Raw genomic sequence first — 23,524 nt, 5'->3', positions numbered from 1 at the left:
TAGGTACCCTTCAAAAGATGAATAGATAAAGAAAATGTGGTATATACACCCAATGGAATATTACTCAGCCATAAAGAAAAATGAAATTATGGCAATTGCTGGTAAATGGATGGAACTAGAAAATATCAAGCTAAGTAAAATAAGCCAATCCCCAAAAAAACCAAAGGCCAAATGTTCTCTCTGATACATGGATGCTAACACACAACAAGGGAGAGTGGGCAGGGAAAGAATAGAAGTTCATTGGATTAGTCAAAGGGGAATGAAGGGAAGGGAAGAAGATGGGAATAGGAAAGACAGGAGAAAGAATCAGACATAGCTTTCCTATGCTCATATATGAATACATGACCTGTTTAACTCCACATCATGTGCAACCACAAGAATGGGATCCTAATTAGAATCAGTTATATTCCACATATGTGTAATATGTCCAAATACGCTCTACTGTCATGTGTATCTAAAAATAACAATTTTAACAAGAATACTATTAATTAGACCCCAAAATATAGAGGTTCTTTACATGCCTGTTTAAAGAAAATATTTGTAATAATGTATAGTACAGCAATTAAGAGATCAATTTTATCCACATTATTGGTACTTGTTTTCCTTAAATAGTTCTTTTTCTATTGCTTTCAAATGCCTTTGCTTAGTTTTCCTCTTTAATCAGTCAATATGTCATTTTTGTCTATTTCCTCTTTCCTAAATTAAATTTGATCTTTCCAGCTCTTAGGTCTACGTCTGCTTTTCTATGTTGTTTCCTTCCATATTATAACTTCATGACTTTGACATCATTTCAATTCTGACAACATGCAAAACAAGATGATTATCCCTAAAATATCTTTTGTGACCTAGATTTGAGTAAGCTAACTTCCCTCTGAACACCAACCTTTTACTTTACTTGATCATTACTTCGGTCTTCCTTGATTTTACAATGGTTACCCCAATATCCCAGGATAAAAGCTGTGGGGTCATAATTTATCTTTCCACTTCCACATATCCAGTCAGCTGCTAAAGTCTATTAAGTCACTCTCAACCCCTTGGGAAAACTACATTTCCAATATAATCTGGTTCACTTAATAAATTAATACTAAAATTATGAAATAAAATCAAGCATTGAGCTATAAATCCATATAGACCTATCAGTACTATCCCAAATAAAGAGGGCAATATGCTACTGGTTTTATGTAGAAGCCTTAAAGGAGAGATGAAGCCACAGAGAGAACTGCAGGTGCTGCTTTAAGTCATTCTCCTCCCTGCCATGGAATTTAAGGTAAATAAGTTCTACTTTACATTCCTATGTCAATGAATTACAGGTGTATATTTATGAACGCAAGCAGGATTCCGTCCGCAAGGCAGCCATCACCAGATGCAGCCCCTCAAACAGATTAGAACACTCAGCAAAGTAAACCTCTTTCCTTTATAATTTATCCAGACCAGATCAATTACATAAATGCTACCTTCTTTATAAAATTCTCTTTTAATAAATCCAATAATGTACTTGCCTGTTAGACAACTCTAATTCTACCCCTTCATTCTTGAATTTTTTGCTTGTTAGTATACACACCTTATTTTATTTTCTTCCCTTTGAGAGGTTGAAAACAGTAAATATGATAGTATATCACTCTGAGTAAGCTGCGAACCAGCAGATTTTTGATGAGCTCAAAAAGGATATTATACAACTAGGTTCAACCTCATCAGTAAGCTCCTCAAAGGGCCCTTCTTTAAGTCACAGATGGATAAAATCTATTTCCAAGTCTAAGATAAATTTCATGAGAAAAATTATTTGAAGATGGGTACATTTCACTGAGAGTAACAAAGTGGTTTAATTAGAAAATGTCTGCTTGTTTTATTAAGAACTGGGATAAATCATTATAACAATTCTGGATACTGGGTATCATTTAGCAAAAAGTCATAATAATAATAAAACTTCTCAATCCAAAAATTTTAGAAATGCGAAAGTAGAAACAATTCATCTAAATGTCAGAAAAGAAGATAAATCTCAGATCATACCCCACATAAATTTAGACTTTCAGCCATATATTTCAGTCAGCATTTCTCATGTCACTATATTCTTGTTGGTAATCACTTGTCAGCAATTTTCTAAGGTTTTCCAAGTATACTCATTTTAAGCAATTCTATGAAAAAATTTCTTTCAATGAAACGCTCTTCAAAATCTTACATATATTTTGCTCCTTTCATATGTAAAGAAAGCATTCATATTAATATGACACAATCATAGAAAAAAGCTCATCAAATAAGTAAAAATAGAAGCAGTATCTACATCACAAATGAAATAATAGCAAAGCCTCTGTTTTCTCTTTGGTCAAGGTCCATTACTTTTTATCACATTATATAAAATAATCTGGAATAACTTTTCAAGCTTGAAGTAAAGGTCCCCACTCGCTGTTTAACATCAAAATCCATTTCATTAAGCAGCTCAATTGCTCTTAGAGGAGACACTTCAGCCAGAACAGAATCATTTTTAACTCAACTGTTCAGAAAAAAAAAAAAAAAAGTACCTTGATACCATATACCTTTTAGACCTAGCATTTGTTGCTAACAAAACCAATGTTCATTTTAATGTTTCTAGGGCCATGTACATGCTTTTAAAACTCAATATATTACTTTTCGATTCTTACAACAAACCTAGCCCTAAGAAGTTAAGGAATCTGTACTCACAAGATTTGACCCAGTTATACCACTCCCTGGCATATATACAAAGAATTTAAAATCAGCATGCTAGAGTGATGCAGCCACATCAATGTTTACAGCACCACAATTCACAATAGCTAAGCTATGGAGCCAACAGATGAAGGAATAAAAAAAATTGTAGAATATATGCACAATGGAATATTACTCAGTCATAAAGAAGAATGACTTTATTACATTTACCAGTAAATGGATGGATCTGGAGATTATCATGCTAAGTGAAATAAGCCAATCCCCCCCAAAACAAATCAAAGGAGAATGTTTTCGCTGATAACGTGCAAACTAAACCACCATAAGAGGATGGGAGAAGAGGAGAAGTTCAGTACATTAGACAAAGAGAAATGAAGAGAAGGGAGGGGAGATAGAAAGAGGAATGACAGTGGAATGAATTTGACTAATTTCCTTATGTATATATATGAAAAAAACTAAGTGAATCTTACCATCATGTACATCCAAAAGAATGGGGTCCTAATTAAAATAAGATAAAAATACTCACTATAATTCTATCAAAATGGATTCTACTGTCATGTATAACTAAAAAAAAATCAATTAAAAAAAAAAGATGACTAGGATCTGATGTTGCTAGATCTGATTTTAAAGCCCAGGTAATCATCACCATAGGAACTGTCTTACCCTCTGTGCAACACAGCCCTTCTATGGATCTCCAAGCACATTTTCTCTTTACCTTGAAGCTGATTTTCATTTATTTATCCCTCATCCTTAAGAGAATGTATTTTACGCCAATGAACCTAATTCAAATAATTATGCTATGTACTTTTTTCTTTATTGATATGAGGCATGCTAAAAAAATTCAGTTCAGAAACTGGTTAAAAATGTTGTCACTAATGAAATATGAGGCTAACCAATCTTCCAGCTAATACATCGGTAGTAACTATCTAGAATTCTTTCAGTCTACAAACATTTGGTTAGCATATATGCTAGTTACCTGGACCCTGGAATAGGGACTGATATTCACAAAGTTTGCATTCTAGTGAAGAAGAGGGATTTTGTTTAAAAAGGACAATAAATTAGTAAATTAACTAATATGTTAAACAATAATAAGTGCTGTAAACAAAAGAAGATCTGGGTTAAAAGACTATATTATGGAAGGTGGTAGGCAGTTTTAGTATAAAATAAGGTAGTCAGGGATAACTGACTAATAGTTTAAAAACACAATTTTTTTCAAAAAAAAAGAAAAACAGCCTCTTTCTTATCCTTCCATACATTAAAAAGTAGAGATGAATATTAGTACTTAAAATTTTTCCCAAGGGCTTTAAAAATCCTTGCAGCCAACATAGAACCAAATGAAGCCTCAAGCCATTTCTAACTACAATTATAATTCTATTAACATAAATCATGCATTTTACTCTAGAAGCCATTTGCCAAAAGGCTGTTTTTCCTTCATTAAGCAAATGTGTATTGATCACATGTAGGAGTTAAGAGTGCTGAGGAGACTAATTCTTGTGTTCCTAGGTTCACATTCTGGTTCATACAAATGAACAGAGACTCGCAATGGTAAGAGGGCTTACTAGATACTAGGGAACATGAAACAGGGCACAAAGAGAAGTGATCTTCGAGATGAATCTGGAAAAATGGAGAGGAGATAAAGATATGGTTAGCGGAGAGCATCAGAGAACTACATAGATCCTGAAAGCCCACACTTCGCATGTGGCACTGAGCACAGTCTTATATTGGAAAAAAATAAAAATAAAAAGATTTAGTAGAATTTCATAAATAAGGAAACTCCAAAAATAATCAAAAATTTTTTGAGGATGAACTTTGAGAAACTGAGCTTCTCAAACTATTAAGTGTCTACTGCATAGCAAAATTGATAAGCAAACAAGGCTCTTAGATTGAAGATTAGGAGATAAAAGAACAGAGATGAATTTAACAGGAAGAACTGACAAGAGGTGAAAGCCCTTGCTTCTGAGGATTTGTCATGCTTTTCAAGAAGGCAGGGAACAGCAGAGGAGGAACACACAGGGAAAAGAGGATGAAACCAACACAGGCCACGTGGAACACAAAGTGTCTGCGCTACGTTTCAACGGAAATGTTTCCTGGACAGTATAATTTATGACTCTGGAGGTAAAGGCAAGAATTCTAGAAATAAAAAGGAAGTATTTAATATTTAAAATACTATGCTGTCAGTCTAGGCAGGCTGGGAAGAGTAAGTAGGTTATTTCATCTAATACAACCACACTCTGAAGTCATAGCTATTTCTACTTTCATTCTTTCAGAAATGTTTATTGAGGACTCCAAGTGTCAGGCACTGTTTAGGGCAAAAACAAGACAAAAAAAGCTCCTGCATCTGTGAGAATGCTTTTCATAGATAAAAACCTGAGGAGTAATAACTCACTCAAAATCATACAAGTAGCCAATACATGGTCGGATAAGAATTTGAGTTCAGTTCTAACTCAAGAATCAGAGCCCTAAACCATCATGCTATTAGCTTGGAGAATACAGGTCAGCATATTTCATATTTTAATAAGACAATAAAATATCACAAGAAAGCAATTGAGTCTACACATGATAAACTTCTAGAGTGTCAATAGTTTTTGCAAAAAGCCACTGTTCTAAGTTATGCAGAGATGATGAGAAGATGGTCTGAGGATATTTTTCTCACATTGGTTTTTATGTACTTATGATTCACCCTGAACAATGTTATTTAATCTAATTAGGAAGGTTTCTCTCATCTGTTTTGTTTCTGTTTTTAAACATACAAACGTGGTTTGATGGCTCTGGGTTGTTCATTAACTCAAGCAAATTTCCATTTTTTCCATAATGACAAAATGTTTTCAAAACATACATCTATCTCAGCATTTCCCAACAAATGTCTTCTAGAACACTAATTCTCTCAACCACAAAAATGATTATGTAGCAAAATAAATTTGTAATAAACTTAGTTTAAATAAAATCCTATGTGGTAAGATTTCTTATAGCACTAATATATTAATACATGCAAGTCATATCTATAATTGGATTAAAGGCGGTAAGATTTCTTATAGCACTAATATATTAATACATGCAAGTCATATCTATAATTGGATTAAATGCTTCACATTTTGCAAACTTCCTTGACCAAGGAACATATTTTTAGTTGGATCTACACTTCAATTAAATAGATTTCTGAAAAAAATAAAACCTGTCCTACGTTATTCAACCAGGCATAATACCAGATTGTACTGGGATCATTAGTTATTAAGTGCATTACAGGGACATGAGGACATTAACTTCAGGTGGCTTAGTGTACTGATAAGTGAGCAAGGTTTCTAAATAGAGGATTTCTCTTATAAAAACTGCAAAACATATTCATTCCTTTATTCTCATGGCTCAGTTGGCACTATTCACTTATGATTCTATTACTAGGGGTTTGTATGCTTAGGTAATACCTGCCTCATTACTTTGGCATAAATGTGGTTTTTTAATGAAGAATGTTATTTTTCTAGTACTCATGTATTATATAGTATGTTTATGAATTAAACAAGAAAGAAGTGATAAATATGTGACATATAATAGATGTCAAGAATTCCACAGAATTTCATGAAGGCTGAGAAAATAGTGAAAAAATTAACAAGCGCTCCTGCAAGCGGTTCAATGAAAAGGTGTTTTATTTACTGAAACTTCTAATTAGCTTTCCTTTGGAAGTGTGGTTCAGGTAAAGCAGTTTTATTTTTAGCAGGTTCAAAAGAAAAGTACTTATGATTTACTTTGAGATAATGAGAGAAATAGCAATATGTTGTATGTTGAAAAAAATCATTCCACTTAAAAAGTTACAAAACTAGTAAGATAAACTGAAACTGGTTAGAAAATGTATGATAGTTGTTACTGCAACATGATTAAAAGGTAATCTAAGTGAATATAAATCTAATTCCAGGATTTAAAAGGTAAACTTCACAACCATTACTGATTTGTAACCTGTATCAGTTGCTAAAGTCCTATTCTATTAAGACCTGGAAGTGCTTTAAATGAACATCTTTCTGTGTTTTCCCAAGCTGGCAAATTAAAACAGCATGTCCTCTCATACCAAGCTGTCCATAAACATGCTTTTTCATAACATTTTTGAAAATACAGCAGAGAAACAAATAGTCTTTAAGTACAACTTTAGGCATTCCACACAGAGATAAAAAGTTATATTTATTCCTGTGGTCAATGCCATGTGTAAATCCTGCTTGCTCTATAAGTTGTCATACAACATATTTTTCAAAATTGACAAGGCAAATGTGGTACACAGTTGTATATGTGAATACACAATACTGTGTATGTCATCTCCCCAAATGACATACAAAATCATTTTGGGTATTTTGTGGTATTCTGGATCTTAACTTCTTCCCAAGGAAATTTTATTATTTATATTTAAAATATATAAAAATACACATACACACATACATATGCACATGTACATATACAATTTTTCAATATTAGCAAATATTAAGGCAAAATACATTATATCAATTACTCACATGATATCAAGTATTTCCTTTTTCTCCTAGGATAAAATAGATTTACAGTAAATAACATGAAACTACATGTAAATTATATCATCAATAATGAAGACTGACATATTTATACCTAAACATTTTGCCATCTGATTACATGGATTTGTATAATTTAATGAAGGAGTAATCTCAGAGTCATGGTCAAAAATCTATTTGCATAGTGGAAATGCCATTAAATTTATCTTCAAATTATATGACATTTTATTAGTATGTAGGATTACACCATCCACACTTAATAGGGCAAGAAAGTGTTAATATACATTAACTTATAGAGCACATATTTTCTGCTACAGCAGTGCTTACCTGGATATAAGAATGTTATGGTGTGGACATGAGGTGTTCCCCCAAAGCTCCTACATTCATGGAGAAATATTCAGAGGTAAAGTGATTAATCTAAGAGCTGCAACCTAATCACTCCATCCTAGTTAGTTTGAATGGACTAACTGGGTGGAAACTTTACACAGGTGGGGCATGGCTGGAGGAGATGGGTCACTGAGGAAGGGTTCATCTTCCCTGTGGCCCTTCTCTTTCACTCTTTGCTTCCTGGCAGTGCCATGAGCTGAGCAGCTTTTCTCTGCGGGGCCCTTTCCCCACGATGTGCCTTATCTTGGGCCCAGAGCTGGGGAGCCATCTCACTCTAAGGAGTGACACTTCTGAAACTGTGAGGCAAACTTTTCCTTCTCTAAGTTCTTATTGGGTATTTTGATCACAGGGACAAAAAAAAAAAAAAAAAAAAAAAAAAAAAAAAAAAAAAAAAAAGCTAACTTACACATAGGATTATTAGTTTCACTAATGTTCCCATCATTTCTTTTCTTCACATGGGGTCAACAGAGGGAAGAATTTTTAATTGGAGAGAGCGAAAAAAGAAAAATAAAGACTTAACAAAAAGGGTATTTTTATTTAGTCCTATAGCAACCTAATGTGTCCTCGACTTGGGATTATTACACTATTTCCCTGAGTCTAATTTCTTTCATCTTTAAAGTAGGTCTGATAAGCATTCCTCCTTCATGGCAGTTTCATGGAGTTGATTCAGGGGCAGATTCAAGAATAAGAAGAGTAGTTTTTAGCTCACAGTTGAACGATAAGTTGGCCAAAACCAGTGCACTTTCATTTTTACCTATTTTCTATAGTCTGGCTCTACACTTCACAATCATTTGAAAAAGGAATTCATAATATTATGAAGAAACACAATATTCCCCTGTATATCTTGCATCATATGCCAACAAGGCCCTGGTAGCTCAATACTCTGGCCATTTCTCAGGCTTATCTTTACAACAGGCAGCTGCAAGGGCTGAGGTATTCTCTCACATTCTGCTTGCTACAAAAGAGGAAAAGCCTACAAACTAAGTGTTCCTTGCCTTCGACTCAGACTGACTATGTGCAAAGCATCAATCTAGGCCCAGACTGCATCACCCACAGGGGACTGTGGGGCAAAGAGAATTGATGCAAACATGTTGATTTTTATGCTACCTGCTGTACTTTCACCCAGGAATCTTCAGTCTACTATTAGAATCTATGAAACAGTAACAGGATAACTTACTAGGTGTTCAAGTTAGGCAAAGTCAAATCCCAGGCCACATTAATCCTATTACCAGACGTTTTGCCAAGATTTATATGGGTACTTAATATTTAAATATTAAAATTAGTCGAATAAAAATAGTAAGGTACTAATACCATAAGCTAGACAATAGCAGTACAAACTCAAGAATTTAGAAAAATAACTATTTTAATGTAAATTTTTTGCATAGTAAAGGTAGCACTACAAATCAGAATAAAAGGGGTAAATTATTTAGTAAATGACATAGATCATGCATCTGTGCATTTTGAATATATGAAATTAGACCTTCTCCTAATATTCCACCGAAAAATAAAGATGCACAGATAAATAGATTTAATGTGAAAAATAAAATTACAGATGCTTAAGAGAAAATACCAAAAGTTATTTCTTATAAGGAAATGTGAAAAAGTCCATTAGAAAAGTAGGTAATGATGGAAAATATTAAAAGATTTGATAGCATAAAAAATAAAACAACCCATATGCATGGATGTAATTCATAAAGAATATTAATAACAAGTGATAAGAGAATCATTTCAAGATAGGTTAACAAAGAATTAAGTTATCTAAAATATGACAAATATGTAGACTTCCTCCAACAAAAAAATAGCCATGGTATAAATCAGTAACATAAAAAGAAGAGAAATAAAAATGATTGATAAGTTCATGATATTGATAAAACTTACATGATGTTTACTTTAAAATGGGCAGGAAAATGTAAATTTATTCAATCAATAACACGACATAATTTCTGACTTATGAAATTGGTAAATGTGATATACTAGCAAATATAGGGGAAAAAGACACTGTTGGCAGTACTGTAATTACTATCAGTTTTAAACAAAGTAATAGAAAACTTTTGATAAAATTTAAAACCCCATTTGCCTTAGCCTTATATAGTCATTTCAAGGGATTTATCTAACATATAAATGTATACTGTAAAATATATGAATAGACATTTTACTTCAGTTTTATTTAAATAGTAATGGGAGTTAGAAACACTCTCAATTTCTCAGGTTCCAAGAAGATAATGTTTGTCCCGACGATGAGATATTGCAGCCACTTACCTCATTCTACTTATTCAATTGAGAAAAATCCTTGCTGAATTATCTCATTCTACTTATGATATATTCATATAATAATTGGATATATCACAACCCAATGATATATTCAATTTTGAATATTCTGTGTATCTGAGTCTTCTGGTAGAAATTGATCCAAAACTTAAACTTTTCACCAAATGCCACAGGGAATTTATAAATAGACTCACGATTTCTGAGAAAACTAGAGATCATTTGGAGGCAGAGGGAACATTTGAGAATATAGACTGTTCTGACCTAAAGGTTGAATGGCTACAGTAGATAGGAACTAGCAAGAACTAAGAACTCATTGCAGTGTTCATGATGGGAGTACTGAGATCTGTATCATCAGTGAAACAAGTAAAAGTAACCAGTTATCTTGTGTAACATAAAGGAGCCCTAAAAAAAGATAATTAGATTGCAACAAATACAATAATAGTCATGTTTTTTATATAAAGAAACAAACATTGTACATAACAGCAAATCATACTGTATGCATATGCAACTACAAAGTGAAAGGATAAGAAGACAGGACAGTAATAATAGCAATATTCAAGGAACACAAACTTTATGCAACAATAACTGGACTTAAGTGAATTCAGAAGTCAGAGGAAACCTTTCAGCTCTTCCACATTTTAAAATATTAATTGCTACCCAAAAAGATTAGCAGGACAAGGATAAAACTCAGATTGAGAGAAAAAAAAAAAAAAAAAAAAAAGATAACTTGTACAAAAGAGCAAGTGGGAACATGTAACCAGTAAGGAAAACATATATCATCAAAAAAGAATAATACAAAACCAATATGTAAATTTACTGTTATTTCAGTATACAACCAATGCAAAATTGTTATTAATAAGACATTTTACATTTGCCTCATGTTAAGGCTTTGAAATCCATTGTGCAGTTTACATTTAAAACACATCCTGCTGAGTGCCAAGGTATACACCAATAATCCAGCTACTCTAAAAGTTGAGGCAGGAGAATTTTAACTTCAAGACCAGACTGGGTACTTTGTGGGAATCTGTCTCAAAATAAAAATTTTTAAAAAGCTGGAGATACAGCTCAGTTGTAGAGTGATTGCCTATCACGCATGAGGCCCTGGAGTCAATCTATGTACAAAAACATACAAATCCTAACTTGTAACATGTTCTTATAGTGCTCATAAGAACATGTGGCCAGATACTACTATATCACATAATGCATCTCTGGAAAAACAAGAGCACACATGAAAAGTAGGTTAGAATAAAAATTGATACAATCAGTATGAAGAACTAGCATAGGGTGTGCATTTTCAGATATTCTGTATCTGGGAATATAACCAATGGACTGTCAAAACATTGGTAGGAACAAAGATTCAACTTCCACTATCACCAATAGAACACTGAGACCTTCACCATTTTTATGGTCATTATTTGTAAGCATTGGCAAAAAAATGTTTTTGGCAATTTGAGCAAGTATGCTTTATACTCTCATAGTCACTACATATGAAGACAGGGACATCACTTCATCATTGAGCCATATGCTTTTATCAGTTAGTACTGGCCACTTGGTGGACTTATCTGGGGAAAAGACTGCATAACAATGCTGGCTTTTATGTTCCTAAACCTCTGAATAAGCCCCTTCTGAACTTAACTGTGCAATACAGGCACTATTATTCCCAAACGTTAACTGGATTTCATGTACATATTTACAATTTTTTTACTAAAATCCTAGCAATTACAAACTGACACAACTTACAGATAAGACAGCACAGAACACACAGTATTTGTTATCTAGTTCCCTAGGTTATTTAAATATAGTATAGTAAAGAGCACTGACAGCCTGAGTTAAACCTTTGTGGCTTGAAAACTGCACCTTGCTCTGATTTTCATTCTACTAATCTCCGAATCTGCAAACTCACCCCAGAGAGTGGATGAAAGAAGAAAACCTTGCACAAGGCCTCTCACATAGGTCTTGTCAAACATGTACCCATTGGAATAAAAAGAAAAGGAGCATGGGTGATAGCAATTTACCTTTTTAAACACTGTCTGCTCAATGTTGTGTCTGGATCAAGATTAGAGACATTTATTTACATTTAACATCTAAAATAAAAAACTTCCAGGAAGCAAAGAAACACAAATCAAAGCAAACAACAGCATTTTTACACTTTCAAATTAACAAATGTTATTTTAAATGATATTTTTTCACATTTGGAGAGGCTGCAGTGAGAAAAAAATCACATGCATGAGTGGTGGCAATGCCAACTGCTATCACAGCTCTGAAGAGAATTTGATACAGCCGGGTCCTTTTCCTGGATTTAGTAACCTTAGTATAAGCACATTTGCCTTGGGAAACTGTTCAAAATACAAATATTTATGTTCAAAACATTTAACTTGTTTATAATGAAATAATGACTACAACCTAAATTCCTAACAAGAAGAAAATGCTTATAACAAAACACAAATCCACAGAATTAATACTTAATCATTTAAAATTATTTTTAAGGTGTTTAATCACATGGGGAAATGTTATATGTTGATTAAGATACATAAATACCATAGAGTATAACATGTAAAAATGCCTAGAAAAATAAGAACTATTTGGGAAATTTGTTTTGCACAAATTTGTTTAAATGAAAATATCTCAATTTTAAATCAATTGTTTGAATTTTTTAACTATCACTTGGTAAGTGTTGACAACAGTGATGGAGGATGGGAGAGCAGGGGTCTCTCATGCCCTCATGACTGTGGCATACCCGGTTCCTGGGAATGTTTCTGTGCAAGAGCACAGGATGCTTAGCTGCTGTAGCAATGCCCCACATGAGGAGGCTCTGTGCAAGAGTACTATGAGCTCTGACCCTGATCTCAAGGCACACAGCTCCAGGGAAGGAAGGAATTCTTATGCTAGACAACCACAATGTTTCACCAGCTCAGCTTCTCCGGTTCCTGCCAGTCTTATAGTAACTTTAAACAATGGACTTTCTTGAGAGCTACATAGAGCTCCTAACATTGCACTTTGCAACTATGGATTGCAACTGTGGAAAAACCACATAGGATGTCCTAGTTTCTGTAACCTCCCTGGATTCAAAGAATAATGGTTGCTTAGTCTTTAACCTGATAATGAGGGATATATAAATAAAGATTGCTGGTGTAACTCTTTAGATCTGCATCTCCATCAGAAAGCAGAGCTCCACCTGATCCCAGCTTAATCTTCAAGATCTGCATCTGTGAGTCTTTATTTTCCAATCCCCCTTCGTCCCTCATTGGACCTCAGACTTTAGTCACGCTGGTTGCGACAGATAAGTAACATCGAATTTGATCGTTCTTTTAGCCTTTCATTTCTTTTTTCTTTTTTGAGGGTGTGGGGAGATACTGGGGATTAAACTCAGGGGCCACAGCCCCAGCCCTATTTTGTATTTTATTTAGAGACAGGGTCTCACTGAGTTGCTTAGAGCCTCACTTTTGCTGAATCTGTCTGAATCTGTCTTTGAATTCACCATCCTCCTGACTCAGACTCTGGAGCTGCTGGGATTACAGACGTGTGCCACTGTGCCCAGCAGCCTATCATTTCTTATGTGCGTGTATGAGTGTTTGTGTGTGTGTGTGTGTGTGTGCACATGCCTGTGGTTCTTAAAGGTTTTTCAATATTAAGACATACTTTTGAAAGTAGTAAGTAAAGTTCATTAAAGAGAAAATAATATGTGTTTGCCAAGTTAAGAAACATAGCACACCCGCACTAAGCCACATGTTGGGTATCTGATAGAAAATGCAGATGCTGCTAGAGAGCAAAGATCTGAAGGGACTCAGTCACACCACTGGGTCTTAATCAACCCAAAAGACTCATTTGTTGCCTAGTGACAAATATATGCCAGCTATTTCTACATCATTCAGGCCATGCACAATTATCTTGCGAAGGAAGCAAAATTATGACTCTAGGACTTCCTGAAACACGAGAAACATTTCATTTTATTTCCATACTCAAAAGATACTTTAAAAAGAGGGTGTCAAAAACAATAAAATAAATATCCCTGAGTTCTTCTGGCTCCTTTAGCATTTAAATTAAGCCAGAATGATTAAAATTCACTAGGTAAATTCATTGCCAACTTGGACTGTTTTTCTCACTATGCTTTCAGATTTTGTAAGACTAGCACTTTCAGAAAGCCCTACTGGGACTTTTAAACTCCTTCCAATACAAAACATTCCCTGAGTTGGCAGAAATTGAAGCCTAAAAGAACTGTCTCATGCTATCAAAGGTTAACAGGTTATAGCACCTTTTATATAAACTGGGCATCAAACAGTTAAACAGTAAAACAGGCTGAAGTCTGGCCTGCAGGCAATTCCTGGAACTCAGAGGCAAGGGGAGATGTTGGCACCAGGACCAGAAATCATCCTTACAGACAGGTAAGTTGGATTAATGGGTGGGGGAAGAGGGATACAGTCTACAGCTCCCCAATCCACAGCAAAGAATAAGAAGTCCTTTCACCACCAGAGGAAGAGAGAGCAAAAAAGGGTGGGATGCAAGATGCCACCAGGAAGGAATTACTTCCTGCCTCATGACTAGTCTACAAGAAGCAGAAGCTTAGGATAGAGTCAAACATAGCAGAAAATAAACAGAAATCACTGAATCCTTTCTTGAAGAATACCATTTGCACTTCAGGTATAAAAGTCTGAATATTTTCAGAATGTCCTCTCTGAAACTAACATGAAAGTATAGTAATCAGCCCAGCAGAAAATAATGAATCTCATGAAAAATATCACAAGAAGAAAATAGAAAACAAAATATGAATCAAGAAAAATGCTTCCCTAATTCCTAAGTGAGGTAAAGTAAAGGTATTTCAGCATGAACACTAGAATCAGCACAAATTAAGCCTACAAATGATGTTTAGAATTCATATATATATATGTGTTTGTGTGTGTGTGTGCACATATGTGTATATGTTTATATACAAACATACACAAATGCACACACATACACATGCAAACACACTGAGACCTTTTCAATTAACACCTTTTGCTGTTTTTCAAAAGTCCTTTAGGGTATTAATAATAAAAAGTCTTTGAGCAACCAACTTTAATTCACTCCCATGATGCCAGATCAGCCAGTGGACCCTACCAGAAACAGGAACCCAGTCCTTGAGCTAACTAAAAACGTCATGCAGATTAACACAGTCAAGGTGAGCAAGGGACACTCTTTTGTTATATCAGATATTCTTTCCTTCTGAAATATAATCTTCCAAACTCAAAAGAATTGACTGCAGAGCAGAATTTCAACAGTGATAGATCTATATCCCACTAACAATATTCAAAGTAGGATTTCACTTAAATGGTCTAAACACTTGAGACAATTTTTATTTTCAAATTATTCAAACTTGATTTTCCACACATCCTCATTAATCCTGCTTCATTCAAGAAATCTCACACCCAAATTACTACCTCCAAGGTCTAGTTTACCAACACAAAGAAAATCAAAGATTTCCCTGGAAGATTCATTGATTTATATTAAAGGGCTCTCATTTCATTCTTCCAAATATTGACAGACTTCTAAGCATCATGATGATCCCAATGTGCCCATGTGCATATGCACATATGCATACACGTGCATGATATGTAAGTTATAGCTCTCCCCTTACATGACACACACTTCTCTAAAAGTGTTCAAAAAATTTAAAAATGTGTATATAGTTTTGTTTTCAGTGGTACAGTTTGTTTTGAAACTATTTTAACTAACTGTGTTGTATAAATACCATAAGGTTCGTACAATCTTTTAAGTGTTTAGAATAAATGAAGTTGTATTGGGGAGAAAATGAAAAATGAATTTTCCTCATCATGCATGGATAACCAAATGCTGTTCTTCTAAAATATAAAAGAAATGTAATGAATGGTTTTTGTTTTGTTGTTTTATTGAATCCCAAATGCTGTATGTATTAACTATAGTTTAGTTGTTACCACTCATGAAGTGCTAAGAGAAACTAAAATTTATCTACCTTTAAAATGGATCTTAGTTAACATTATTCATCACAGCTGAAGCTTACTGCTTAAGCCTGTAGTGAAAATGCTTTCATATGGTATTAATTAGGTCAAACCATACTAATGTGTTTTTAAAATAAAAAAAATAAAAATTTTCTATGATTTGTTCCAAAAATAATTCTTTAATACACAAACCTCTAAAAATACAAACTTTAAAGCTTTTTGTTCTGTAAGATACTAGCCTATTTGGTCTTACCATTCCAATGATTTACAAAATCAAGTACAGTGAAGTAAAATGGTCCTTAAGTATTTTTGACTTGATGAAAGCAATGAATGATTATTTTAAATTTACTCTCAAAATGCTTATTAAAATATTGCTGTTACTTACTAATACCAGAATGATCATTTAACCCCTGAGAGTTCAAAAAACAATATTCTGATAGCCTTAATATGCTATTAATGCCTATAGACTCTTTGTTTTATAACTACAATTAGGCAGAGATGCACCATCTGTTTCTTGGTCATTGACATTGAAGAGAATTCTTGACATCCAATAAAACATATCTTCACATTAAGTTACTGAAATCCATCCATCTTTTCCTTTTCCACAGTTCCTAGTAAAGTATTCTAGGTGCTGCCAGATAATATCTCAAAAAGAACCATAAAAAGCCTAGACATAATTGAGCCACTACTTTCTACTTGGCAACATTATTAATTTACACCAGGTTCTTAACAGTTTTTTTTTAAATAACAGATTTCATATTGTTATGGGATCTGCAACCAATTGAAGTTATTTTTTAACATATTAAAGGGAGTAGAAGGATTAGAGAAAGGAATGATATATTACAACCCTTATTTGCAGTTTCCACATGAAAACCCAATAGTCCTCCTAAGATACAGGCCTTGAATTCATGAAGGATTAGGATCATTGTTATTTTAATTTATCAACTTATTCCATCTTCTTACTTAACCCATAAAAGTACAAATAACAGGAACTCAATAAAGTAAGTGTGGAATAGATAATTAAAACTACTAAGATAATCAATACTGATTTGTTTTCTTCACTAGAAACATACTCTTTGCTCAGAAATTTACCCCCAAAATATCTCAGAATAAACCATCATTCGCATATCTCACATACACAATGCTTACCTCAGTTAAATGGGGTGTTGGGTTAAATCCACAGAGATTACACACTTGATTCTTGCATTCAGTACAAGTGTTGAAGTTAGGAGGCTCCTGAGAACCTATATTGAGTTCAGTTTTGCAAAGAGGACAGGATGGTTTGGGTTTGGTGGTTTTCTCAAGCTTGTCAGGGAGAACAGACTTTGGGGGTTCAGCTGTTGAAGGTTTGCTATCCTTAACAGGTGGGGGCTTCTTGTCCATTTCTGTTCTTTTTGTTGTTGGAGCCTGTTCAGTTTTGGGCTCTAATTTTTCAGATACTGGAGCTTTTGTTTCCTTTTTCACAGGTATGGCCTTTGCAGGTGCAGGTGATGCTTGGCCTGTGGGTTTGGGTGGCCCCTGAGAAGTTGGGGGCTGGGGTGGGGGAGCAGCTTGTTTTGTTGGGACTGTGGGCCCTCCTTGTGGCTGAGGTCCAGTCTGACCAGCTGTGGAAATTAAACTCGATGCCTGGCTAAAGATGGATGCTCCAAACCCAAAGAGTTTCCCAGTCACAGTTTCCTGAGGAGTTGTGGGCTGTGATCGCGGTGTGTCAGTAATACTGCCCAGGTTCAGGCTGAAGCGTCTGGGCTGCTCCTGAGGCTTAGGAGGCTGTGTAGACGCCGGGGCAGTTTGGCCAGTGGAAGGCCTTGGGCCAGGGGGTGTCGGCGACCCTTTTGGCACTGGCTTGGCATCTGGTTTGGGACTCGTTTTGGTTGGCGCTCTCCTAGGTTCTTCCTTCTTTTGAGCTGGATCAACTCGTTTTTGATCCTTGCTTTCTGAACTAGGACCAGGCTGTGAAATTATTTTTGAATCTGATGCAGGCCGAGGCATGGCTTTAGAATGGAATGGGGTGACTTTTTCTCCTGCTGGTGGAAAACTCTGAGAGGGTTTGGCAGAGTCTGTTTTCACAGGAGGGGCTGTGCTCTCTGGAGCCTGAGCCTGTACTTGGGAGCCTGGAGCATCGGGTTTTGTTGCTGCTGCTGAAGACTGAATGTCCGAGGGTGGCTTTGTGGTCTTGGGCTGCTTTGATTTCTCCTCAGCTGTGGGGGCTTTGGCCTGCTCAGCAGATGGGACAGAAGCGTCTTTGGGAGGGGCTGTCTTGGAGGAGGACTCGGCTGCTGGCGGCTGCTTGGCTGGCACTGCAGGGGAGCCCTGAAGGGTTGGTTGTTTCACTAGTGGGGGTTTTTTAGACTCAGGGGCCTTTGCCGGGTCCTGTTTGGGTGTTGCCTCCTTCTTTGGGGAACTCTGCGATGGCTGCGCAGGTGATTTGCTCGCTGTTGTAGGAGTAACAGGGGCAGTCTTCGGTTTGGGCTGGGGTGATGATGGAATTGGAGCGAGTTCTCCTCCTAGAGCCCTTTGCATCTGGCAGTTTAAACAGAGCCACTCTTTTACCTAAAAATAACACAAGATAATGGTCACTGAGATAATAACACCGCGAAAACGCACAAAAAAACTTTTTAAAATATGGCTGCTACTATTTCAAACTATATTTCTCATTATTCAAACTATAAAATATAAACTACCTTATTTTAATTAATTTATATAAATGTTGAATTATATGAAAATATAATTAATGAACTCAGAGACCAAAGAATAATGTTTTAAAGAAAACAAAAAGTAAAAATTGATAATTTTGTTTTTCCAGTGTTAATTTTGTTATTTTCTATTATTTATTCAAATTCTGATTACTCCCAGGAATAGAAAACCATATAAAACTCCTTTAGTCATTATTATATACATTTTTTCTATTTATGGCTCATAAATTGTTTATAGTTATAAAACTCAAAGTAGGCTAGTCAAATTCTGAAAGCATTGCTAGTTTCTTAAATTAGCAGAGCATTAGAGTATGACCTCCTTGATCGAGTTAACATACTCATGTGAGAAAACAAAAACTTGCTAACCATTCTAGTTTAGAAAGAATATACTCTCCAAAGAAAATATTTTTTTAAAAAATGGCATCCCCTCAAATTATCATAAATAACCTTATTTAACAACAAAAAAATTCCCTTATAAATTTTATGAGCATACTTGAAAAAGCATTATTAACAAGTAATGTATATATTTGACTAGTGATATATGCATATGTGAGAGAAAAGAAGAGGGAGAGAAGTGTATATTTGGACATATACATACATGCACGTATATATCCAACTGCTCTTTTCATATTTCATCCACTATGAAAAGATGTTGAATTTAATGCCATAAATTGGAAGGTAATTTTAAAGTACCCATATTTAACAATTCTTTCTATTTTTCCAAACTATGTTAGTTTGTCACAAATATTTTAAATATCTCCAAAAGAATTTAGAACACCAACTTCTACCATAATCCAATCTCTTCCACCCACAGTAACCAATATATATAGTTTGGTACTCAAGTTCTTTGTACAGAATAATGCATGGTAAAAAAAATATAGAAATATATGGGGAACATTTTCCCATAGCACAAACTGGTTGCCAACAACATGTTTTTTTCAAGCAGCTGACTTTTGAAAAGAAATATAATTTTTCCTAAACTTCAAAGTTTCTTTAAACTTATATGCCAATACAACAAGTTTTATTTTGCAATCTCATGAAAAACATACTTATGAATAGAGAAGGTTAAAACAAATTTTCAACTCAAACTAAAATATCATAATGTAAAATTATGATATTTGTTAAGCATGTGTGGAAAGTATTGGGTGTTCATTACATTTGTTTTCAATATAGGTGCCAAGCATTTGTGTGTTCATTGTATTTTTTATCTTTCTATATATTTGAAGCATTTCAAAATATAACTTTTTATACATATAGCTATAAATACTTGAATTTCCAAAACAACCAAAAAATTCCTACGTCAGCAAGTACCAAGACAAAAGGCAGATTAAAATATAAGAAAACTTTCACTCCCATTTTATTTTCATTCTTGAGGAATGAAATACCTCTGTAAATATGCATCTACCCACTCATCCACATTCTCTGTTGCTGATGTCAGTTCTGCTAATTTTTTTTTCTCATTTATTTTCTTTCACATAGCCTTATATGATCACTTCATACTCACACAGGCAGACAAAAGTAAAGTATAATTAAAAAATAATTCTTTACAAGTATGTAACTGACTGTTTTTCTATTAAATATCTACTATATGAGATGTGTATACACATTAGCCAATTTAAATGATAAACTTCTATGGTAAGTCATTTCATTACCATTACTTGCTCTTATCTTTTTAACAAGTGTCATAGCCAAAGCAGATGTGAAATTTACATAATATTTGTTCCATTAGTCAAATATATACTAAATACTTTCTATAGAGCAAATGCCACTGAATAAAGAACCCCAAATCCCTGCCCTGGTGGAAGCTATGTTAAACAGTAGGATTGGAAACAAGTTAAATGCAGAATGCAATTTCAGGGTCTTTACATGTGTATAGTAAGTACTTGATAACATTGTAATGATTCCTTCTTTATTTCCTGATGCTTTCTTCCTACTTCCACCCCTCCAGATAATTTCTTTGTATGTATTTGGCTTTATCAATGAACTCTAAGTTCCTTTTCAATGTGACCATTGGAGCTTCATGCACAGCCTGTCCTAAGGCTCTAACTTCATTTTTGGTCCAATGCAAAATCAGAACACCACCATGATAAATCCAGTATATGATATATACCAACACTGGGAAGCATATTATATGCAGTATTTATTTCCAAATAAAATTATTTGTGATAGTTTATCAGTGTACATAAATATATCTCCACCAAAAACAGAAAAAGGAGAGTTAGGAAAAGGGATAAAGGAAACACGAGGCCCTGCTCCTTCACTGAGAATTCTGCTTTTCTCTTAACATACTCTTTTCATGAACAGAACTCATTGTTCTATCTCTTGTCCTTTTAATGACCACATTTTTTTTTTTTGGTAACACATAAAAGATATTTGCTCCATGTTTTCTCTCACTGCTAGAATACAGATTGAAATGACTGTCTATAGCTATCACAATATGAAAAGTTTTTTATCCTCTTAGGATGGTTTAGAAAAAGCCTCCACTTTAATTCTACTAGCCAAATCTGGTGAATACAGAAATTATGTTTATCTCATTACTCAACAATTTTTCTACTGAAACAGCAGCATTTCCAATATTCTAACTGAAAAACAGGAAAAGAGAAAAGGAAAAAAAAAAAAAAAAAAAAAGGTCTTCCTATATATTAAGCAAATAAAAAAATTCCACAACCAGCCCCAAAATTAACATTGTGAACAACCTTCCACTCTGCTGTTCAGCAGGTCTTTCATGGTGCACTCAGGGAAACACCACTAGGAATAGCAACACCACCCCACCACTCATGTTAGAAATCTTGTCTTGAATTTCCCCACATTCTCAATTATTCCCCAAATGGATCTACATTGCTTATGAAAAGCAATTCCCCATTCATTCGCTCACATTTCCAAAGCTACTCTCCCTCATTTGGCCCTTATCATAAATTTCTCAGATATTTTACACTTACACACACACACAAAAATCTATTTCAAATAAACAACAGAAGTGGTTGACACTAATCCCTTCCCCTGAACTTCAATGCCTCTCTGCTACCTATGAAATAAATTTAAAATTTTACAAAAAATTTAAAATACATAATTGCATTGGTGTTCTTATGCTAGCACTTAAACAACTCCGCTATTTCCAGGTCTGTACCCCATCCTTCAGCATGACTGGGTCTCATTCTACTATAGCCATGAATGAGGATCGTATCTTAGTACTTATCATTTCCTCCACCTACCACAGAAGTCAGACAATCTTGAAGACCAAGACTTATTCAGACAAGTCCATTCACAAAGATTATGTTCATAAACAACTTCCCTGGTCCCCTGTCACAAGTAGCACCCCCTCCCTGACACTACACAATAATCATCTACTTTCATTTGATAAACCATGAAGCAAATGGGATAAACAGTACCAGTAGAGCCTACAACTTTATCAGTGTGTTCTAGAGGATTCTTACCTCCAACATGCAAGCATTAAATGAAATCATCTAATTTTATTAAATAGGTGTGTTAAGCCTGAACTATACCTTAACTTTACATTGTACATGACAAACAAGGAATGTGGATGGCGGTGACAGAGGATGGGAGAGCAGTTACTGAGACTGGGGGGATCTCTGATGACCTCATGGCTGTGGCAAGTTCGGTGCCTGGGAATGTTTCTGTGCAAGGGCACAGGACGTCCAGCTGCTGTTGCAATGCTCTGCATGAGGAAGCTCTGTACAAGAGTACTATCAGCTCTGACCTTGATCTCAGGCCCACAGCTCCTGGGAAGGAAGGAATTCTTATGCTAGACAACCACAGCTCTGCCTCTCCAGTTCCTGCCTGCCTTACAACAACTTTAAACAATGGAAGCTCCTAACATTGATTGCACTTTGCAACTGTGGATTACAACTACAGAAAAGCTACACAGATGTTTCTGTAACTTTCCTGAATACAAAGAATAATGGTTGCATAGTCTTTAACCTGATAATGAGACATATATAAATAAAGATTGCTGGCATAACTCTTTAGATCTGCATCTCCACCAGAGAGCACAGCTCCACCTGATCCCAGCTTAATCTTCAAAATCTGTGTCTGTGAATCTTTACTTTCCAATCCCCCTTCTCCCCTCTCCAGACCCAAGAGTTGGGTCACGCTGGTCTCGGCAAAGGAGAAACAGTTATCTTTTGCTTTCCCTATCTATGGCCTTACAGAAGATCTATAAATGAAATTCAAGTTATTGAAACAATTGTTTATTGAGCTACACTAACTGAGGTCTACAAAAAGCATCAAAAGACATGCATAATATTTTTCATTCATTTAGTCTTCTGGCTTAATATGCTACAGAGATGGGGATAAGAAAGTGGACAGAAAGCATTCCTGCTTATTCTCTGATCACTCTATATTTTAATATAGGTCTGCATTTAATTACTCTAACATACTTCCTTGATAACTGTAATCCACAGGGTTTCTTTTTGTTGAAACTGTAGTCTATACTGGTGCTAGAAAACAGAGTAATGAAATTTCACTGGCTAAGGCTTTTGCTGAATAATCATAAATGTCTTGGATCTTTCAAGAGTTTCAACTTGAAAGTTTAATGTGAACATTACATACAGAATTTCAAAGGGTGCCACGTTCAAAAAATGACTCAAAACTCGTATTACCAAAGAATTACATTCTGATTTTTAAGAGTGTCTTCAGAAACAATTCAAGATAATTGACTTGATACATTTAAGTAATGAAGTGAATCAGCAGATTTTGGGAACTCAGAATTAAAGCATATTCCTGCTCAGCACTATTAATTTGTTTGGCTTTGAAATAAATGAAAGTCTCTCAAAACAACAACAACAAAAATTCTTCCAATACACAAAATCTGCATAAGATTTACAATGAAATTTCTACTCAATTACATAGCATGTGTACTAGGAATAATGGAACATCAAAAGATATGTTAGGCGTTTACATTTTCTGGTTTCATATTAGTTATCAAATAAACTGTCTTCAAAAATGATCTCATCCTGTATATATACAATATCACCTGTTAGGTTCTTCTTGATTCTTCACAAATAAGCTTTTCTGCGAACCATAACAT

At 34.7% G+C, this 23,524-nt stretch overlaps 1 protein-coding gene across 8 annotated transcripts in view; it reads right to left on the bottom strand.

The window, feature by feature from the left end:
* PCLO (piccolo presynaptic cytomatrix protein) overlaps positions 1 to 23,524 on the bottom strand; it is a 426,214-nt gene that overhangs the window by 385,475 nt on the left and 17,215 nt on the right. For 7 of the 8 annotated variants that reach the window (XM_079150544.1, XM_079150545.1, XM_079150547.1 and 4 more), the window contains exon 3: positions 16,934 to 18,334. The exons of the other annotated variant lie outside the window; for it this stretch is intronic. In XM_079150544.1, the coding sequence (XP_079006670.1) occupies positions 16,934 to 18,334 (1,401 nt within the window). The remainder of the gene's footprint in view (positions 1 to 16,933; positions 18,335 to 23,524) is intronic. 8 annotated transcript variants of the gene reach the window in all.

This window comes from Sciurus vulgaris (assembly GCF_902686455.1).
Source record: "Sciurus vulgaris genome assembly, chromosome: 8".
In the NCBI taxonomy this organism is placed as follows: Eukaryota; Metazoa; Chordata; class Mammalia; order Rodentia; family Sciuridae; genus Sciurus; species Sciurus vulgaris.
The sequence above is the reverse complement of the archived record's forward strand: the minus strand, read 5'-3'. Positions and strand labels throughout refer to the sequence as shown.